Below are 22,687 nucleotides of genomic sequence, written 5' to 3'. Positions count from 1 at the left end.
CTTTGCAAATAAGCTGGGATGCGCTGTAGTTGACACTTTGAAATCTTGCCCGACGACAACCGCTGCTATGAAATTTCCTTCGTCCGTTCGGTGGACGTGGCACCGGATCGCATGCGACCTCGTCACCTTTGCGGAGAGGTTTCGCCATCCATATCCACGCTATACGTGTAGAAGCACTCGTATAGAGAGAGTGACCTACGGGGTAAACCTATAAAATTTGACTTGTAAAGGAGTAGCCGCGTCACTTTGTAGTCACGGTGCTCGTCTATGCTTTAAAAATGGGTTTTCGAGATAGGGTCGAAAGCACCACTTCGTTGACCGTGTCGCAGAATCGACGTTTCACTCGGAGTAAATAAAATTACCGAATCTAAAATCTGGAACGATATTCATACAAGAAAAATTGTTCAGTTTTCCTCTTTTACTGTAAGCAAGTTTTGTCTTCGTGCTGGATATAATAAGAGTTTTCTATGCAAGTGTGTACGTGAGGTGGGAACCTAATCCCGTAAAGATGGCCGATCTTGGTCCTCTAGCGGAAAAGTTCCAACGTAGATGGCGCCATCAGAAGTGTCTCCAGCAGAAATAGACCGAACCCTCGCGTTTTTTTTTTTTTTTTTATATTTTATTTACGACTACGTATTTTACGTAAAAAAGAAACAGATAGAAGAACGTTTATCGTTAATATATAAAATTCTCATCATTATATACTACCGTCCCTTAAACTTTGGATGCAAATACCGGGCAAGTGAACTGTTGTCGCACAAATTAAGCGTGCAAACGATCCAAGATTGCTTCGTGTACTCGAGAAGACTCGATTACTCGTCGAAGGCGGGCGATCAGCGTCGTCTCGGACCAGCTGGCAACAACGTGGACCGAAGTAACGCTTCTTGCCGGCCACTAGGAGCATCCAGTAATGGCTTGGAAAGAGTCTGTGGAACTTTCATCACCAGGACCATTGTAGAGAGATAGCCCACTCCTATGAAGCAGAAATACCGACTAAAAACTGAATTCGCGCCGCTTCACCGACCGAAAGGAACCTCTGGGACGGCGGAGTGCTCAGGAAATACCATCTACCACCTCCTCCCTCCTCCTCCTTCCTCCCCCTTCGAGCAATAACATCTCAGACGATGCTAGATGTTGCGACGAGCGTTTTTCGATGCCCCGACCCGCGGAAATACCGCAGATAGCGAATTTCAGTTCGTCGGAACGCGAGTTCGTCTCTGATAACTTCTAACAATTTTCAGGATAATAATAACAAAATTATGCCACCCTCTCCGTGTAAACGTTTGCAACTTTCGTTCGAGCTGAGAACGTTCCGTGGACTTTTCAAAGTAATATCCGTGTATTTCCGTAGTCACGAATAATTTACTATTTTGTTTTCCACGGAGAAGAGGTTTGTACGCAGAATGATTGTGGAAGTTTACTTCCCGCGTTTTTTTTTTGGTTTTTTTTTTTTTATATTTTCTTTGCGCTGCATATATCATTTTTCTATTTTAATTACAATACGAAATACGTAGGAAACGTTAACTACCATAATTAAAATCTTCGCTACGACGTATTCGAATTGCATTGGTATTATATTACACGAGAAAGATGCTGCTCTGTCCGTGCATTTTTTTCATAATAATCCTGGTCACAGGAAATTTTCAACTTCGTTAAGTTTGTCCTTCGCGTTAGTAACGAGCAGGAAACGCGGTTTTATAAACAATTCGTATTATTCCGTTGGCCACGCCGGGAACCCATGGGAAGTTTTATTTACCGTCCAGTCCTCTATTCGACTTTTCCATTAAACGAGGCTGCTTTCGGCTGACTTATGCCGATGTAATCGAAACTTCGTTAACTGTTTCCGTTAATGCGCGAACGTTCGCCGTTCGCAACGTTTTTCGAAATTCCGCGGCTTAATTACCAGCATTCTAATTGATTAAGCATCCCTTGGCTCGTGAAACGGAGAACGTTATCTCTCGAACGAGTAGACGCTAAGAACTCATTTGCGCCTATCAAATGGACGTTAAAAGCGTTACTTCTCTCGAAGGAAGTCGACGTATAAAACTTTTTATTCGACATGTAACACTGCACCGAGTTTCTCTTCGAAAGTGTTCCCTTTTACCTTACTACGAAAATAGTAAAAGAGCAGGAACATTTTTATTCGCCAACAACGTTCGGACGTACAATCTTTTTTTACACGCGAGAAAGTAAAGAGTCCGCGAGGAATAATTTACTTTAACTTTTGAAATGTTGGATGTGAATTAACTACTGGCAAATTTAACGACAGGTACAGTAAGGACTGGATAAGTGCAAGACAGGATCGATTGGATAAATGTAAGATGACTATCATCGCTTATTTTTTTCTTTGAGCTCTTTTACGTTCGACTCGAGCCAAATCTAAACACAGAATAGAAACCTCGATTGGATAACTGCAACGTTTGGTTCCCGATTTTCCACTTATCATAGTCTTTACTGTGTGTGCTTTGCAAAGTCCAACAACTGATTACACGAAAAGAAAAATAAGATTCATTCTTCGCGCGAAATATATGTGGCTTGTCGTTTGAGCGGCCGTTAAATATTTCGTCAACCAAGAAACTAGCGTTTCCCCACCACTTTCATAAATTGTTTAACGACGCTTGCAGAGTATTTTGCGATCCCCGGGAGTGGCCCGTTCACACTTTCAGGGATTAATTACAACGAACCGCAGCGTGAAAACGTTGCCAGGGCGCCGTAACGATAATAATAATTAAGATTTTAATTGCGCAAGGGAACTTCGTTAAGCTAATGAGAGAAAACTATGTCGCTTGTAAAAACGTCCACGCGAAAACTCTTTAGAAACTAGACCCCATATAGAAAGAAACCGTCATACCCCTTTAATCAACGTCATTTTATCCTGTCCCCGGGAGGAATGTTTATATACCTGTTCGTCCGGTTTAATACATTAGGTTAACTTCGCCTATTTCTTTTCACGTTGCGAGACTCTTTAAAACCGTCGAGTCGTTTGGTACACGATAAATTGTTATCAGACCGAGCGAAAAAAATAACCTGCGGTTTAATCTCGTCTGCTAAACTGAAGTTACCGTGAACGAAAAGAATAACAAAAAATATAGAAAGTACGCGACCTATATCATATTTCGGACAGCTCAGCGAAGCTCCAAACTTTCATCGATATCGACACCGGACGCTTGGCGGATGTTCCCGGTTAGTTTCCCATAGTTACGTTACGCGTCAGTTAATCGCGTTTCTCCATAGCCTGTGTCGAATAAATCAGTTCACCACAGTTCACTCTTCTTTCACCAATGACGTTAACCACCTATCTGACCGTGGCTCGATTGCATTAATTCGTAATGGCGTGACCGTGTCGTCGCGCTTGCGAGCTACCGTCCGCCGTGCGGCGACACGTAACATCGGTCTGAAACAATTTCTAAATCGAGTTCCGAGGCGCGTTTCAAAAAAGTATTACGCAACGGTGGTTCGTCGACGTTGGCGATAATTAGAGGGAAAAATGTTTGATAGACAGAGGATAGTTATGTAATAAAAATAGAGTTTTGTTCGGAACAGTACTAAAGAAAACAGGGATATAAAAATCGTACTGTAAGCTTGGTATTATTATCAATAATTGAGAGAAAGTTTGGAAAATTCAAGTCGACCAAGTAAAAGCATACAGAGTTAACTGTGCAAAACTGAAACATTTTATGTCTTATAGTTTCGCCTACAAAAATTGTCAGAGATTGTTAAAAAAATAGCTTTTGTTCGGTACTACAGAAAACAGGCGCGGTATTACTAATAATAATTAAAAAAAAGCTTGAAAAATTCAAGTCGACCAAGTAAAAGCATACAGAGTTAACTGTGCAAAACTGAAACATTTTATGTCTTATAGTTTCGCCTACAAAAATTGTCAGAGATTGTCCAGTAGTTTGACAGTGGGAAATACCCTCTTAAGACTGTCGTCGTTCCCTCTTTGCCCCGCGACGAGATTGGAATGCTCCGCGTCATCGAAGCGGGAGGAAGGGCACTTTATATTTCGTATAAAACCGGAAATAGCTGGCAACGGTGACACCTGTCGTCGACAGAAACGAAATTCCCGCGCGTCTACCAGCGATAAAATCCGATCGAGAAACGAGATTTAATTGCAAAAGTCGCGCGTGATCGAACTATGAAGCGATCGCGGAATTACGAGTGTCGCGGGGGACGCCACGCGATAATACTACACGTCTCACGAAAATCCTCGGCGTACTCGTGGCCGTCCACAATGAACGTATATTCAAAGACGCCGCGCGAACGTGACACGAATAACATCCGACGCGACGGCGCCCGCAGCCTTCATGGATGCCCGCGATGGATATGCGCTCGGAGACCTCTGATGCACGTGACGCGGATATCCACCGACGACCCTGACACATTCGCGAAGAGTGCGTTTCCTGGGACCCCGCGGCGGTTTTGAGCGACAGGAGCTTACGACCTGCTGGCGGGAGAAGAAAGCTCGATCATCTCCAGCTAGTAGTTTTCTCGACGAATGGTCGGACGTGCCTGCACGCGCCCCACTCGCACGATTATTTCTGCGAGTGTTAACTACGCCAAATTGGCCACTGAAACGTTGCCTCGCTCGTGTTGCGACGAGATGTATAACGGTAGAATTAATATTACAAGAGGCTAGTCTTTGAATAGCCGGGCACGCACATGCATATACCGATGGCTTTTGATATTATTGTATAGGAGAAACATGTCTGAGCGTCGAGTGTATAACGTGTAGTCGCGTAAAATGAAGTGGAGAAGTGGTGTTCAGTCGAGGGAGCAAGTAGTTTTCGGTATAGTCGGGCATGTGTTGAAGATCACAGATTTATTTTTAGGAGTATTAAAGGTGTTAATATAGGAACAGGAGCCTCGATATTCGATCAAGGAGAATTAAAATTTAATGTATCGTTCAAGTAGTAATTCGTGTATATAGTCAGACATGGATAAACAAGTAGTAATTCATAAACATAATTAGAAACATGTGTTAGCATCGAAACGTGTACTCTGATAAAATGAAGTGTAGAAGTAATGTTCAGTTGAGGGAGCAAGTAGTTTTCGGTATGAATAGTCCGACACAGATTTATTTTTAAGAGTATTAAGAATGCTAGTGTGGGAACAGGAGCCTCGATATTCGATCAAGGAGAATGAAAATTTAATTATCATTCGGTGAGCAAGTAGGGATCCATGTACATAGTCAGACGTAGATGAACAAGTATTGATTCGTATACATAGTTAGACATAGACGAGCAAGTAGCAATTCATATTCATAGTGAGACGTACATCACCAAATAGTAATTGATATACATAGTCAGACGTAGGTGAGCCAGTAATGATTCACACAAATAGTTAGACGTGCACAAGCAAGTATTAACACGCCACGTCGCCCATATATGGGTGACAGTGATTTTTACTGAACAACTAAAAACATTAATTATTAAAGTAAATGTCGAAGAAAATGAATTTGCATGAAATACTCGAATCTCGGTGAAGTTACAAAAGTAAATATCACAATAAATGCTTCATTACGCAGTTTCCAATAGTCAGTAAATGAAATTTAATCGCAGCAGAAATTTTTAAGAGTATTAGTGTGGCAGTCGACGTGTTAATTCGCACAGCATGTAGAATTTTGTCATCCTTGTAGAGGCTTGGTCCTCTGATTTCCGAAACGTCCTCTACTTTTCGGATATTTACAGAAGCTTGGAGCTCCTGCTTGTAGGTGTGGGTTAGGTCTCGTAAAGCTGACAATTTCGCTTAAGTGGCATATCTGGACCATCGTTTTACTCGACGCCGGAATTCCGGGCCCTGTCCCTTTTTCTCCACCTAACTGTATAAAGTTGGCAATATTCTAGCCAGTATCTGTCCACCGTTGTCCACTTCTGACATGAAAAGAAACTATACGGGCCGGCTATGTCTGCATTTCATCGGGCTCGTCTCCACCCTGGTCACGTAGCCACGGGCACAGAAGAGTGGATAGTCTCAAAAAGCGAAAACCTGGCCTCGCATCAATAACGTCACTCGCTGTACGCGACTTTCCTAACGTTTTTCTTTTTTTCCCGTCGAGCAATCCGCCCGGATACGTCCCAATTTTCCTGGGAAAAATTTTCACCGGAAATTCATTACCTTCCGTTCGCGCGGACCTTGGCTACGGTGTGAACTGAAACGTGGATACCGAAGAAGTAAATAAACAACTTCATTCGTAAAGCGAGACACGCGAGAGTACCTAAAAAATAAAAAATAAATAGATAGTGTATTTTTTACAGGAAGGAACGAGAATGATTCGTTCGATCAACGATGTACGTTTTTATTTTATTTTCTCCCGGTTAGAAATCAGAGCAACGATACCGATTTATTGATATCGCGCAGAGGAGAAAAAATTCATGAAAACGCTTTTCAAATTTCTCACCGGTTCTGGCCCCATGTGTTGCCGCGTGTGCCCACTCGACGCATCGAAGCTCAGGTCGATACGTGCGTCATGGTCGTCGGAAAATAATAGGGGAAACTCGTGGGAAAGTATGGAGCGCGGAAAAAGTCCGCGCGGGATGCGATCGGAAAAACGCGATACGGCCGCTTCGAATGTTTAATTTCGTTGCGGGAATGTTTTCCGACCCGACGCGCCGTAATTAGCATAAAAAGAAAAAAAAAAGAGAGAGCGAATTCAAAATGTACCACAATCGGTTCATCCCATCGTCGATGGCAATATTTCTGTCCGATAGTGGCTGGATCTTGAACGGGCCAGACAAGTGGAATAGGGCCGTTCGTGGCCAGACAAGTGGAGCGAAGAACGTGCAGGCGTAGCCAGAGAAAGTGGGGACCGTTATGGCCAAATAGGTAGAATGTTCGCCGTTAGTGGCCAGACAAGTAGATTGTTCGCTGTAGGTACCCAGACAAGTGGAACAGGTGGCTGTTCGACGTTGAGTATGTAGAATAGGTGGCTGGTCTTCATTATACGAGTGGAATACGTCATTACTGGTCGGACAAATAGAGTACATGATTGTTAGTTGCTAGACAAATGGAGCAGGTCGGTTACTGGACAAACAAATAATAGATTAGATGGGCGTTACTTCTCAGCAAGTAGAATTAGTGGCCTCCTTGGTCAGACAAATAAAATGGGACACCTGTGCTATATTTTCTGCTCGGTCACAGTCACTAATTTCACCTGTGGAAAATATTCACGTATCTGATCAAGTATTATCCAAACGTTTTCATGTCTTCGTCGAATCTTTTTTAAAACGTGAAATATTTAATTTCGTTACCAGATAAAATTCAAAATGAATAGATTATATGAGTGTTACTTCTCGCCGAGTAGAATTATGTCGTCACTGGTCAGACAAAAAGAATGGGAGGCCTATACTATACTTTCTGCTCAGTTCGAGCTACCGAATGTCACCTATAAAAAATATCTCGTCAAATATTGTCCAAACGTCTTCGTCAATTTTTTTTGTTTAAACGTGAAATAGTTCGTATCGGTACCAGGAAGAATTCAATCGACTGACGGGTTGGGTTATATACTAGACACACGGATAGTTAGAAAAAAGTTTGAGAGATTTTCGCGTTTCGGAATGCTTTGTTCTCCGCCAGCGGGGGAGCGATTAAATACAGAGAGCTCGCAACGATGTTCTCCGTTCTGAATTTTATTTTCAATCCGAGGAATATTTCGCAATATTTACTATCGGGGCTTCGTTGATTCCTGCGAGTATCGCAATAATATAAAATAGACTTTTTCCCAGCTCCCCGTGAATAATTCGGGAGGGAGCACGTGTTTTGGGAAACACGGAATATTTACGATGCACGCCTAGGCTGTGGAAAATCGTATTTGTTGGTTTCCCGTGGCACGTGTTTCCAAAAACACCCGTTATACGCAGCGAACGTCCAATATCTGCCGGTCGCCGGTGCTATTGATTCTTCGGAGTATCGCTTTACTATATATTTGCATCGAACAATCTGTTTTGAACTACAAACTGGAATCCCGTAAATCAAATTTAATGATCGTCTGGTCTACTAACTCACCGGTATTATGCTCTTAATAAACTCTCCCTTTGCGCCTGTCGTACAATCGGGATTTACAGAAAAATGTTAATTAACCGAGGCACAGATTGCCGAATCAGGAAACTAATCAAACTTTTCAAGAATTCAAATGAAATTCTGCTAAATTAAATACGAGATCAGTTACCTTTAGAAATCTGTTTGGACGGAGAAAAAGTAATCTACATTTAAAACAGGGAGACAATCGTGACATCCTCTCGAATGAAAAGCCTCTAAATTCCCTCCGTGTCGAAGTTACATTTTCTGTATTTCGCGAGCAGTTCCATATTCAATTAGATCAAATCCTGTCGAGGAGTCCACTAAAGGTTCATAGAAACACGTCTTCGGAGGTAGGAAACTTTCATGTTTCAATCGCGAGCGAGTTCCCGAGACATTCGACGTTAGTTCCGTCGCCGTGCGTAAATTTGGTCTTCGGAACCGTCGAGATTATTCTCGCTGTTTCCGCAGGCTGGCTTTAAACGTCGTTTGCGCGACTGCGTGCGCTAAACCGTAACCTCTAGCGATGAACGCACGCAATCAGCCGTTCTCTGTTCGCGTTTCGCACCGCCTTCTCTCCGTGTGTAATGAGAACGACGTCATTGCGAGGCGACGGTATTGGAAGTTTCTTAACGGGAAGACAAACACCGATTGCACCTTCGATCCTTCTGTCGACCAACTGTGGCGGAAGGTAGTTGGAAAAGTTCTCTTGGAACTTCCTGTGGTAGAGCTGCGGGAACGACGCAAATTGGGGACCTGGACGAGGTGGACTACGAAAAGGAATCGGGTTTCCCATGGGAGAGGAGAAATAGGTGTCAGGATTTCCGTTCCCATAGGTACATGCCTTACACTGATTCTTTCGTAATTAGTTGGGTGAGGAAAATTCAGAGGAAAACGGAAACAGTCCAATTCTCGTCGAATATACAAGTGTAAATAAAGTGTTGCAGAATCGACATGATATTTCACTCGAAGTAAATAAAATTACCAGATCTAAAATCTAGAATGATATGTATACAACAAAATTGTTCAATTTTCTTCTTTTACTATAAACAAGTTTTATCTTCGTGCTGGATATAATAAGAGTTTTCTGTGCAAGTGCATACGTGAGGTGGGAACCTAATCACATAAAGATGGCTACGTAGATGGCGCCACATATTGAGAAAGGACTGATCTCCCGCGTTTTTTTATATTTTATTTACGGCTACATATTCCACATATAAAGAGAAACAGATGGAAGAACTTCCATAGTTAATATTGAAATATGTCAAAATTTGTATTTGCAGTATATTTCGGTTTGTTTATAAAAGCGTTGTTTGTTTGTTTTCAAACGAAACGTTTTCAAACTCGACTCGTTCAAATCAAATACCATTCGGTTGATTAATATAGAATGTACAGATTATTTAGTAATATAATCTAACAGTTAATATATAAAATTCTGGCGAAGACATACAATTTTCCAGCCAATAGGAATTCGCTTATATAGATTTTCCCACCAGAGAAAAACTTGTCCGATAGAATAAACCAGACCTAACGAAAATTACCGGGAGAGCCACGGGTAACCGAATAAAAATTCCCCAAGGGAAGGATTTCGTTGGTCGCAGCGCGAAGCAAGCGCGACGATCCATGGCGCGGCGGATTACACGAGGACCGGTTTCGAAAACTTGGTCGTTATCAGGGCGATTTGTTTCGCGGTGTCGCGGGCGAAAATAATCCCACGGCCGGCGTGAAAAAGCCTTAAGCCGTGCGTGCTGGCTCGCACGTTGCAAACAGACTCGGCTCTTTCAGGAATTACGAGCGCTACGTGACAATTCCCGCGCGTTTAACAGGCTAAAACGCGGGCTCGCGAGGCGCCATCTCCTCCCTCCCGTCGCGCTAAAGGCGGTTTTAAAGCTCGCCGCAATTGTTCCGCGAAGTAGGCGAGCAGAATGCGTCCCCCTTCGCAGGCTTTCAGGATAATAGCGTCGAACGTCTCGCGCGACAAAAATTGCAAGCTTTGCCGAGAGTCTGTGTTTTCCCTGCTCGGTGTCAAGGGACGCGTGACTTGGCTGGGAAGAGGGGAGAAACACCCGGGGAATCGCTGTTTTGTTTCCCAAACAGTGGTCTAGACTAGTCGATCGAATGATGCGTGTCTGTGCAGTTGAGTGGGAATCGATTGATTAGGTGGATCCTTTGTTCGAGTGCTCAGAGGTGACACTACGTCCCAAATGTGTTCGATGGTTTGCATGCTTGCGTCGTTCTGGGAGGTTACGTTTATTCCTGATTGCTGTTTTTTCTACAAATTGCAACGTGAGTGAAGTTAGTTATGATAAAAGTTGTTATTTTATTGGGTTGTCTGGAAAGTCCATGTCGATTTTTGGTGGTACAGGTCTGAATATATTGGAATTGTTACAAATAAATAACATGTACGCATCCCTTAACACGTTGATCGCAATTTCACCCATACATGGGCAACAGTGCTTTTCACTGAACAACTAAACAAATTAATTTTAAAAGTTAAATATCAAAGAAAATGAATTTAAATGAAATACTTGAACTTGACTCAATGAAATTACAAAAATAAATACCACAATAAGTGTTTGATTACGTAGTTTCCAATAGTCGGTAAAGAAAATTTAAACGTGCCTTTGAGTTCTTCTTAAAAATTGCCAGGAACTTTCTGGACAGGCCAATATTTCGTTAGAGGGTGAACTCCGCACCCTGAAGCGTCAAAATTCGTGTAAACACTTGGGAGCATCGGTTTACATCCAGCTGCCAGACTAAAATCGGATTAGACCCTGTCGATTCAATTTCCTCGCGATTTCCGACTACAAATTCGCGGAATTAAAGCGAAATTCGAATTAGCCGGGGTCGAAATTAATGAAACTCGGCGCTGCAGTAGGTTGTCCTCCCTTCCCGAAACTTCGGGATTCAATTTTTCATCCCCCGTCACTAGCCACGCGCCCGGTGTGTAACGCAAAAAAGGAGAGAGTTAATATCGGGGCGAGAGCGATCAATTAAACAGGCGAGGAACGGTTCGGCGATCGATGAATCCCGCGCTAGCACGCTAGTTTCGCTTTTGTATTACACGTTAGGGGAAGAATGGATCGTCTTAAAATTGCTATTGGGCGCTGGGACAAAAGGCTTGGCCTTCGGCGCACAGGCTAGGTCGGATTTTCGCCGTGACGGGTTAAGCTTCACATGGTAGGCCAACTTTAAATTGCTCCTCTCAAACTTTCATCGGCTTTCATAAGATACATAACTTAGAAAGCACTCCTTGGCCGGGCTTTATGTTTGCTCTTGCCGGCGATGATCTCGGTGAAATTACCGTCTAACGCGGTGCCATCGCGCCGCACTTAATACAAGAACCATTTTGTAGTTTTCTGTTTGTTCAACCAAGGTGGAAGCACGGCGATGGCGGAGGGATATAGCGAAAGAGTAATTGCACTCCGAGGGATTCGACAAGGGAGAGTTTTTAGTAGGCGGAAAATTCGGTGGTTGGAAAACTTTCGGCGGGTAAAAATTCTCAACGAGCAGCTAGCTCTCCGCAAGCAGGCAAATCGGACAAAGAAACTTTCTTCTAGACGCGAAATTCGGGTACTGGACCTTCGCGTTGCGTGGACAATTCTCTAGGTGGGAAATTCGAAGATGGAAATTTTTATTCGGTAAAGAATTTTTCACGTGAGGATTTTTATTTAGTGGAAAATTCTATAAGTGGAATTCGTAGTAGCTAAGAATATTGTAGATAGGAAATTTCTGTGAGGTGGAGAATTCTGTGCGTAGGAAACTTTACGAGGTGGAAAACTCTATGGACGAAAATTATTAAGTGGAAACCGCGAGCATATTTTAATTGACGTACAGTTCAAAGAGTCTTCGGTTGCTGGACCTTCGTGATAGGTGGAAAATTCTGTAGTTGGGAAATCGAGGATGGAAATTTTCATTAAGTAAAGAATTCTTTATGTGAGGATTTTTATTGGAAAATTCTGTGTGCATGAATTGTGGAAAATTATATAGAAGGCATTCGTAGTAGGTAAGAATATTGTAGATAGGGAATTTTTATGAGGTGGAGAATTCTGTGCGTAGGAAACTTTACGAGGTGGAAAACTTTATGGGCGAAAATTATTAAGTGGAAACCTCGAGGATATTTCAATTGACGTACAGTTCAAAGAGTCTTCGGATATTGTGCCTTCGCCCTTGTTAGACAATTCTATAGTCAGGAAATTCGAAGATAGAAATTTTCAAGTAAAGAATTTTTCATGTGAGGATTTCTATTGAGTGGAGAATTCTATAAGTGAAATTCGTAGTAGCTAAGAATATTGCAGATACAAAATTTGTATGAGGTGGAAAATTCTATGCGTAGGAAACTTTACGAGGTGGAAAACTATATGGACGAAAATTATTAAGTGGAAACCTCGAGCATATTTTAATTCACGTACAGTTCAAAGAGTAGAAATACAATTAAAAAATTATTCTACCATATGGATAATTCGGTGGTTGCAAGTTTTCCGTTGGGGAGGGGGTCATCGGTAGGTGGAAAATTTTTAACAAACTAACATAACGACACTAAAAATGTTCAGTATGCCGAGTGCACAGAAGGTGGAAATTACGAAGTGGAAATTTTTAACGAACGGGGATTGACAGAGATTCGAATCGCCATTGTAAAATAGAGGCCAACTCGCGAAACGGCGGCCTAAGTATAAATCGATTGAACAGCAAAACGTTTAATGTATCAGAAATTATTTGATAACGCGATCCATGGACAGAGGTGTGAATTATGAACAGGGAAATAACTCACCGACGGAGTCAACGGTGTCGAGTTTTCACAGGTGCATAGAATTCAATGAAAAGCGTCGTAATTTAATGATCGAAGGCCATCGAGCTTCTGCTGGTTCGACATTGCCGATTTATAGGTTTGCCGCGAACGCGGGCTAAAAATGGCTAGTTTATTCAAATTATTGCTGCGGACCCAACAATTTTTATTAGATGAAACTACAGATTGGTTTATCAAATAACGACTGAAAAATTTATCTCCTTCTATGTTTGCTGTATATATTCACATTTCAATTCTTATTTATTAGTAGACTAAATGAAAGTTTGCTTCTAAATGATATAACCCGTATATTATCGTTGATACTTAATATATTTTCACATTTCCGCAGTTTATTTATTACTATTTCACTGATATTTCTCAGAGCTCCAATGCTCACCATTTTCATGATTTAAAGATCCAGCAATTTTCTTTACGAAATGGCGTTCGAAGGTTGTTTCTCCAGCGAGTAAATTCTCCCTAGGGTACAGAATTTTCCACCCATTAAAACCAGATCGCTTCTGATTTTGCGAACACGAGGGGGAGGTTGAACGTCAACGTCATCCCTCCCCCTCGGTTGAATTTACCTCGAAGGGATGTGGCGCACCGAAGGGTTGGGCTCGTTTAAGGTCGATGCGAGAGGTCAAATTAACAGGATATTGAAATTAATCCTTTCTGAATGACCCGAGGCTCATCCATCTTGCCAACGAAACTACACCCCCCTACGCTGTCACCCTCCTCGTCGCTACCGTCGATTTTGCCCCCGTCGACGAAGAGTTTACGCTGATCTTGGGGGCCGCGAGTGTCAAACCCTCAGGCCATTCGCCCCTCGCTGGATATTGAATTACACTGCTCTACCTGTTAGAGTTGGCGAACAAAGTAGCAGCTCGTGAACACCTAGGCAAACACCGTATTCGAAATCCCCCTTCGTTATTAATTTTCGATAATCAACCCGGCTGGGGCTGCTTAATTGAACTCATAGTTGCGTTAAACTATTTTCTCCAATATGATGGAACTTATTTATGAAATTTTATTCAACGATGGAATCAGTCTGCGATCAAATAGAATTCGTTTGTAGTTGAATCAAACTATTTTGTAGAATATTAAATCACGATGTATGTTTAGTGAGGTGGGATTAACTCAATGTACAGAATTTTATTTAACACGTTGGACGGTGCTTATCACTGAAGAATTAAACGAATCAATTCCGAAAATCAAGCATCAAAGGAAATGAATTTTAATGAAATTCCAAAACTAAACACGACGATAAATGTTTGATTATACAATCTCCAATAGTTTAAATAATATTTCATTTTAGTGGAAACTTTAAAGAATATTTGTCTGGCAGTCAACGTGTTAACGATGGAATTAATCTGCAAATAAATAGAATTCGTTTGTAGTTGAATTAAACTATTCTATAGAATATTAAATCGCGAGCATGTTTAGTAGAGTGGGATCAACTCGCGTACAGAATCTATTTTTCATCTATTTTTTCGCAACAACCATTTTGATTTTAATTATTTGATTCGAGTAAATGCTCCGTCATTTCGATCGGAATAAACTTTCGCAAAAAGTGAATCACGAGTTTCATCTTCGGCTTAGGTGTCCCGGTTTCACTTCGGAGTGCTCGAATGGGAAATTGTTTTAAACGAGGACGAGTCTGTATCGTGTTCCAGCCAGCGGCACGATAAACAAGTTTCGCGTAAACTTCCGACCGAAGAACGTATTCTATCCATACCGTGGAGAAATACAAATAGCGTCTGACGGACATTTTCGCAAAAATATCGAGAAAAATTTATGTATCGGGTAAGATTGGGTTTCTTTTATGCAGCTCGGGTAGCATTCGAGCACGATGACCATTCGGCGAAGCGTAAATACTGTCATACCCTCGGGTGACTTGGATTTCACTGCGCCCACGTGTTTACTCTTTCATGTATGTCAGATGCTGTAAGATATTGGTACACGTTAAATGTTTACATTTGCTGGAAACACGACCGACCTGTTTCCAGCTTTCCCAGTGCCCGAGTATCCGCTGAACACAGCTAACTGTTTCTCTTCATTAATTTCATCGAGCATGAATTCCAAGGTAAACAAATGTAAAAGGAATTTTGATTTCTATACTACTAGCATCTAATGCAAACTTCGTTGAGGTCGAATGCATCAAAGCGAAGAAAATTTGCTATTAGATATTTAATCGAGAAATTAATCAACATTTTCTGCTTGTTCAAATCTAGTCCTAAGATCGGAATTAATTAACGTCGATCTGGTATTCAGCAGACGCTATTTTTCGTTGTTAATTCTTCTACCAGCCAGTGTAAACTTTTATTTGTGGATTAATTTACAACTTCGCAGGGTAATACGGCCAATCGTTAACTGTAATTGCGTCGCAGCGTCGAAACGCGAGTTTATTTTTTCCCGTGGACGTTATAGAAACGCGTCGGAACACGGCTGTAAAACTGAGCGTAAAACAGAAAACTGAAAGTGTCACCGAAACGATCGAACTCCGGCGTATAAAGTACAGATTCCAGTGGGCGTAATCGCGCAACCGGAATAAACTCCCGGCGATAATCACGGAGAGAAAACTGCTACGAACGATTCACGTTCACGCGGGAAACAAATTTCATTAGTCGACCGTATCGTTATTCGTCTTCATTATTTATAAAACTGCTAATTGCGGGAACGGTATGGCTCAAATAAATAAGCTCTCGCTAATGAGAACGTAAATTTCTAAACAAGTATTATTAATTTTATGTTTAAGTTACTCGGTGGTTCGATTAATTATTTTTTAACGCGTGTTTAAGCTCTTGGTGATAGCTAACCGTTTTATTAGTTTTCAAACATTTTGCTTTCGTCAATATTTGTTCTCGAATATAAAGCTGAAGTTTATATATTTTGAAGTCATACTTTGCAATTTGTTGTTGTTTTTAATTCGTTTTGGTTAGAACTAATGTTCACTTTATTATCAACCCTCAAAACGATTCAATTTTACAAGTGAACAGGTTAAAAGTTGCGTGAGATGGTGGACGAAAGTCTCTGTCGCTAAGAAATGGCTAAAAAATTGGACGGACGTCGCGAGAATCGATATTTTAAGGACGCGATAATCGCATTTGTTGGCGCCGTGAAATATCGACAGACCGTGCGCGAATTTGGCATTAAAAGAACCCCGGATAATGCGGATTGATCGAACGTTCGTTAACTGCCAGCGATCGATCCGAATTAATGCAAATGGAGCCAGTAGTTTGATCCCGTTACAGGCCGGGCCGCGCGCAGTAGTAGCGGAACGTTATAAATCAGACCTAACAGCCTCGGATCTAAACGGCTGACATAAGGACGCTTAATTGCCATTCTCCTGGCATGTTGCGAGTTCCCTGCTAAGACTGCTACATTAGTCGTTGTTTTTTGGTAGAAATACATTCGCTCTGGGACAATGGTCCAACGAAACGTTCGTTAAAGTAACGGTGATAATATTTCTTTTATTTGGTACACGTTGTTACAGTAACCTTTTACGATTCCAGTTCTAGTTTTCGATCATTTACAAAGAATTACGAATTCATACATTTCAAAAGAACAATAGTATCCTAGAAAGCCATTCGTTTAACTTGAGATTAATTTTTTAATTACATTGCAAACATTATTTATCGTTACACGAAAATATTTCTTTCAGCTTACGTCCATAATTTCGTTCATTTCGCGGGATTATCCCTCCGACTTGGATAAAAATAAACACGAGACGAACGGTTCTCGATATTCAGATGTTTGCCATGCTTTCTTGCTTCTCTTCTATGGAGCTCGTTATCAACGGTTGATACGCGTACAGGAAGGCTCTGAGCGCGTTCAGCTTATCGTAATCCTCTACGCTTTTTACGGTGCACCTAGTTTACATGCGTGAACGCCGGAATTTTATAAGTCACGAGATACATCGCGATGCGCGTTTTCGACTAAGCTGCAAAATATCGGGGAAGACCGGAGCACGGATTAATTATTAATTCTCGTTTCGTCACAAAAACAATTTACGTATTTCCATCGTCGCCTTTAAATCGCGGAGGCTCGAAACATTTCCTGTAACTCGTGGTTTGCCGAATAACTTTCGGAACGAATTATCTGCGACCTCGGTTGGACGCAGCGAATGCAGGAAACACGTAGTACAACTGGTCGAATCCAGCCGGATGGCAGCGTGTTTGTCCAACCGGCTGGCTACGTCTGATCTATGCGCATAGAAATTGCGACGTAAGCGCGAGGGGCGGTAGAAGCAGCGCAACGGGGTAAGTCGACAGACACAGATTTAGATTAGACACGGATTAGTCGGGGCAAAACTGGCTGCGTAGAGGGCTGGGTTCCGGTTTTGGCCCTCCGATATCCGGCTTGCGGATACGTCGAACCGCGCCACGGAAATTGCTCAGACGTCGTGTTTCACTGTCTCACCCCCCAACCCCCCTAGACAAACACGTCAGATTGCAAAAAGGGTGCGTTCCCTAGATTTCGAGATGAGGTCGTGTAACCTCGACACTGCGAGGGATGAAGGGCCCTAAAAAGAAGAGCTAATTCTCAAAAAATATGAACAAATTCTATAACATGCACTTTCTCGTCCGAAATGTCTGTCTTCAAAATTTTGCATGTGACTTTTCTTTAGCATTATCGAATGACCCAGTCGAGTTTATTTTAGAGCAACATTTGGTCCTTCGTTACTCCGTGGTCGTTCGATGTAAACACAGTTCTTCGACAATATAGATCCTAGTTCTGCCGTCTCGATCCATCTTATTTGGATGCGTGTAAGACACGAGCCTCGGGAAACCAAGTTGGCATCCTCGCAGAGAAATATCTCTGGATATCTCGGCTCCAGCCTGAGGCGAGCGCGCAGGCCAAATTGAAACAGTCCTTCCTTCAAAGAACCACCTTTGATCAATGCGAACGTATAGTCGATAGAATAGTATAGAGGATTCGAAGTGTCTCGTCCTACCAAAAAAAAAAGATCACCATGTAGTCTCAATATCTAGCTCTAAAGAACTCTGCAAGGTCGAGGTTCTTTCCTGAAGCGTGTATTACGCGCGAGTTCGATGTTAGAATCGGAGCAAATTGTCCCAACCGTTGTGGAGATTGAAGCAGCATCGAAATCTTGCCAGATTCAAAAGTTAGCGAATGAGGTGCTGTGTTCTGGTCTCTGGTCTCGAGTCGTCAGCGCAACCCAAGGATGGTATTGGGTCCTAGCTTTGTAGTGGGTTCTGGGAGAGGTTGGGGAGTTAGTTCCGAAGTAGCCACACACCGAGAAGTAGATAGGTCCGGGCTTGGAAGGCTGTCTACAATCGATGAAGGTCCAAGTGCTCTTTATGTCTTCGACAAGTGTTTGGTCCGACGTTCTGGAACCACCACTTTCCTAATAATTAGATATCACCTCCTCAGGCCATCTCTGTGACACCGATGCTCGAGTTGTCTGCTTCAGAATGATTAAAATGGAGGTGACGTTACATGGAGCGAAGTAATTTCGTTGTAAGTGAAGTGGTAGGGAAGATTTCAACTGCAAATTCAGTTTTGTTAAATAGACCCTTATGGAGTTTTATTCGTAATAAGATAGTATTTCTTTAGAGCGACCATTCGAGATCATTTATTCTAATACAAAGCTTCTACTAGAATTTAGGTGTATAATACAAAGCTTCAACTAGAACTCATTAGGTGTATAACCGACTGAGCTAAGTATACCTGCTGCCCCTGATATGTGGCAACCGAAACTACAGACTGACTAGTACTGGTTGCCGACCCGTAGGCGCGTAGTTCTGGTTGCCGCCTCGTAGGCGCAGAGTATGCTTGATGGGTAACAATCAACCAGACGTGTAGCGTTAAATCTACCGAGAATAAAAATTTCAATTAAGTCTTTAAAGCAATAAGTTTACTACGACATGTCCTCCAGTCAGTGTTCCCTGACTAGGAAGGCTAGTAAAGGGAATGGAAACTCTCTCCCTCGAGAGATAGGCGCTTTGACCGCCATAAATAGAATCGTGGCATCATATCGACACAGGGAAAATTGTGTAGCGTCGTGAAATTTCGTGGTAGGTATCTACGTGGCACACAAGCCACGGGGTGGGGGATTTAAAGTGCGTCATTCTCCTGAAATGAGTTCAGTTTAGTTTCCTGGCCTAAAATGGCCCCAGACATAGTTGGCCTTAAGAGGATCTTTTCAGTTTTATGGAAACGCGTGGCCGTGCTCGTGAAGAATGAGGCTCGGGGTAGAATATCGTTGGAAGTCGAGAACGAGCCGTGTAAATAGAGCACCTCGAACGATTGATTGTTTCAGAATTATTCAAGCTCGGTTTCTTCCACGCCCTAAGTGAGCGCGGAGCTTCCAACTAATTTTTAATGTCGGGCCAATTAATTTCCCCCACCGCGGCTGCAAGAAATGTCTTACACCTTTCGATCACCCGTTTAAAAATGTGTTCGCTTTCGGTCGATAATTTATCAGCCCCCGCGAAACTGCGGGACTGGTATGAATTTACCCCAGGAAAGAACCCCGTAATTCAGGTTAATCACGCGTTGATTAACTGCGAGCAATCGATCCACATTAATGTAAGTGGGAGCCGGCGGTCTGATCGCGTTTCTGGCTCGAATACAGCCGCTGCTATATCGAAACGCATAAATCAGACTTAACAGTTTCGAATCGTTACGTGTGACGTAAGGCCTGTAAAAAGTGACCCTCACCTTGAAAACATTTATGCGGCCTGAGTAACCTCGATCTCGGAGTGCAAAGACGTCACTTTCTGAATTTGCGATCTGTTATATGGAAGAGTGGACACGCGATATTCCAGGGAGGAAAAATTCATTAGTTGATTAACATTGGTAGAAACATTTGAGGCCCTAGGGAGGCAGGCGTTCTGTTGGTCTTGGAGATCACTTGAGTACTAGTAGTTTGAATATCTGTACTTTGAATATCAGTACCTTGAGTACAACTATTTTAAATATCTGTGCCTTGAATACCAGCATCTTGAGTACCAATATTTCACATATCTGTGCCTTGAATACCAAGACCTTGAGTACCAATATTTCAAATACCTGTGCCTTGAATACCGAGACCTCGAGTACCAATATTTTGAATATCTGTCCCTTGAATACCGAGACCTTGAGTACCAATATTTCAAATACCTGTGCCTTGAATACTGAGACCTTGAGTACCAATATTTTAAATATCTGTCCCTTGAATACCAAGACCTTGTGTACCAATATTTTGAATATCTATGCCTTGAATACCGAGACCTTGAGTACCAATATTTTGAATATCTGTGCCTTGAATACTAGTATCTTGAGTACAACTATTTTGAATATCTGTGCTTTTGATACCAGGACCTTAAGTACCAATATTTCGAATATCCGTGCCTTGAATATCAATACTTTGAGTACCAGTACTTTAAATATTTCTACCTTGAATACCAAGACCTTGAGTACCAATATTTTGAATACCTGTGCTCCGAATGCCAATACGTTGAGTTACAAATATTTTGAATATCTGTGCCTCGAATATCGATATTTTGAGTACCAGTACTCTGAATACAGTACAGATTTCCTCCACTTTCTATTTCCATTCACTAGTATTTACATTCTATCACAATCCTCCATTGCATACTGAATGCTGGAAATATCGCGTCCACGTTCCTATTGAACCCGTCTTCCTGTTTCCATTAAAGTCTCCCGAAATTTGACGGTACTTCGCTTTGAAATCCACCTGCCCTCGATTCACAAGATCTCCGAGGGCCCTCGGGAGAACGAGTGTATCCCAGGAGTTCTTTTTTCGGTTCGCGGCGGCGGCGTTGGTTAATACTTTAAGCAAAGCAAGCTCGTTGAAATGCAAATTCCCGGCTCCCGGCCGGCGATTACAAAGCCATTAAATGCGGTACGAGTTATGCAAACGAACGCTTAACATTTTTTACCTGTTTCCGTAGGTACTACCTGGCCACAACGGAAGAGGACTCCGCGGTTCAGCATCTGTACAGGATACACGTGGGTGGCGCGCACCGCAAACCAAAGTGCTTGAGCTGCAGCATCGTCCGTGAAACGGATAGGAACCCGTGTCTGTACAACACGGCCAAGTTTTCCACCGATCATTCCCATTACGTGCTCACTTGCGCCGGCCCTGGAGTGCCTGACATCGCCATTTACAACAGGGTAAGTGGGCGTTGTTGGTCGTCGGTGTTGAACACGGTTCGCGCCAGGGTACGAAGTGTACCAAATATCATGCACGGTCCAGAAGCACCGTAGGAAAGATTAGGAAAGGAGTAGATTGGAAAGATTAGTTCCGAGCTATTCTAAGGTTTATTCAATCAGGTGTTCTGCGACTGATCTCTTTTTCTCCGTAGACGATTATTTCGTAGAGATCGAAGCCTACAAAATTTTATTTTACATCTCCACTATATTTTTGACCAAAACAGCACTCTAAATTCGAGGGATTTTAAATAGGTGAGGGAATTAAAAGAGATAAAGGCACCATTTCCTTTAAAATGTCGAGCTTTATTCTGATCAGGAAAAAAACAGAATTTATTCGCACGCATCTTGTACATCAGGACCAGGAAAACATCCTGGTCGATCGGTGGAAGTGCTACATAAGCAAGCCCGGGTCGATACATCGTCGATCTCTTCCACGTGTAGAACAGTTATTTGTCAGTGTCCCGGATGCAGTGGCACTCCACCGACCTCACGTTCCGGATCTATGTTTTATGCCGCCCGCTTATTGTTAGAAACGTCCACGGTTGGTGGAACACCAACAAATCGACGCGACAGATTTAGACACACGGGCGAATCCGGTGATAGAGACGCCCGGGTTCCCGATATTCGAACTTCTTTCGATGTCCCACCATCATTCTCACTCGTCACCTTCGAGACCCTCCCCTTGCACCCTCGAGAGTTTCTGCATTCGGCGCTGGAGGTTTCATCCCGACGGTCGATCTCATCGCGAACTTCGGAAAACGCGGAATTTTTATCCAGGAGCATTAAAACGCATTTTGGTGTCAGCCTAGGGATTTTTCATATTTATAGAAGCGAGTGTTCCACCGCGTTCTACTATTCTCAAACTCCCGTTATATTTTCGCGTCGAAGTATTCGAACGAAAATTGTAATTATCGCGAGGTTCTCTTACCTCTGTAACTTCGCTACGAACTTCCTAATTGAATCTTAATTTAATTAAGTAATTCTCTCACTCGACTCCCTATAAAGGATGGTATCTTTTTTTTTCCATTACCTCGTTACGCTTCGGTGCCTCTAAAACGTGAAAAATTTTTCCAAGGGTACAAGCTCATTCTCATTGTTCGCAACGCTCTTGAATATTTAACGGACACGAAACTATCCGGCACTTAATGAATCGCCAGTTGGCCGTGTTTCATGCGTCACGGGCGCCCGTTATAAATAAACAAGCTATTTATATGGCGAAACGGCACGCTTTATAATCGTTTGACAAATCGTTGCGGGCGTCGCGGACAACAATTTGTCGCGGTAAAATCGCGTTTATCGGGAGACGAGTACACGCAACATGAAACTGTTATCAGCCAGTCGAATTAAATAAATTTTACCGCCGTTTAACAAACAAACAAACAAACAAACACGTATTCGAACGACGCGGCCATTTTGCACGGCCTACGCGACCGTGTATGCGAGTCTCGATGTCTGACAGCCATTAAATCGCGATAAAACATCGGTAATCTCGAATCGATAGCGAACGCGACCCTCGATGCTGCCTCTGGGTTGATGGAATTATTTTTGACAACGTGGGCATGCGTATTTGGATACTGGTACTTGAATACAGGCAGTAGTCTTAAGTAGTAGTATTTGTATACTAGTGTTTTGAGTATCGATGCTTTGAATACAAGTACTTTGAATATCAGTACCTTGAATAGCAAATGCTTTGAGTACCAGTAG

The 22,687-nt window shown here is 42.4% G+C and overlaps 1 protein-coding gene across 4 annotated transcripts in view; it reads left to right on the top strand.

Moving 5' to 3' along the window:
- LOC128893065 (venom dipeptidyl peptidase 4-like) overlaps window positions 1–22,687 on the top strand; it is a 242,056-nt gene that overhangs the window by 195,348 nt on the left and 24,021 nt on the right. For all 4 annotated transcript variants that reach the window (XM_054153815.1, XM_054153814.1, XM_054153813.1 and 1 more), the window contains one exon: window positions 20,722–20,944. In XM_054153815.1, coding sequence (XP_054009790.1) covers window positions 20,722–20,944 — 223 coding nt within the window. The remainder of the gene's footprint in view (window positions 1–20,721; window positions 20,945–22,687) is intronic.

The sequence above is a fragment of the Hylaeus anthracinus genome, unplaced genomic scaffold (assembly GCF_026225885.1).
Source record: "Hylaeus anthracinus isolate JK02 unplaced genomic scaffold, UHH_iyHylAnth1.0_haploid 2, whole genome shotgun sequence".
In the NCBI taxonomy this organism is placed as follows: domain Eukaryota; kingdom Metazoa; phylum Arthropoda; class Insecta; order Hymenoptera; family Colletidae; genus Hylaeus; species Hylaeus anthracinus.
Note: the sequence above shows the minus strand (reverse complement) of the source record. Positions and strands in the feature narration are given on the sequence as shown.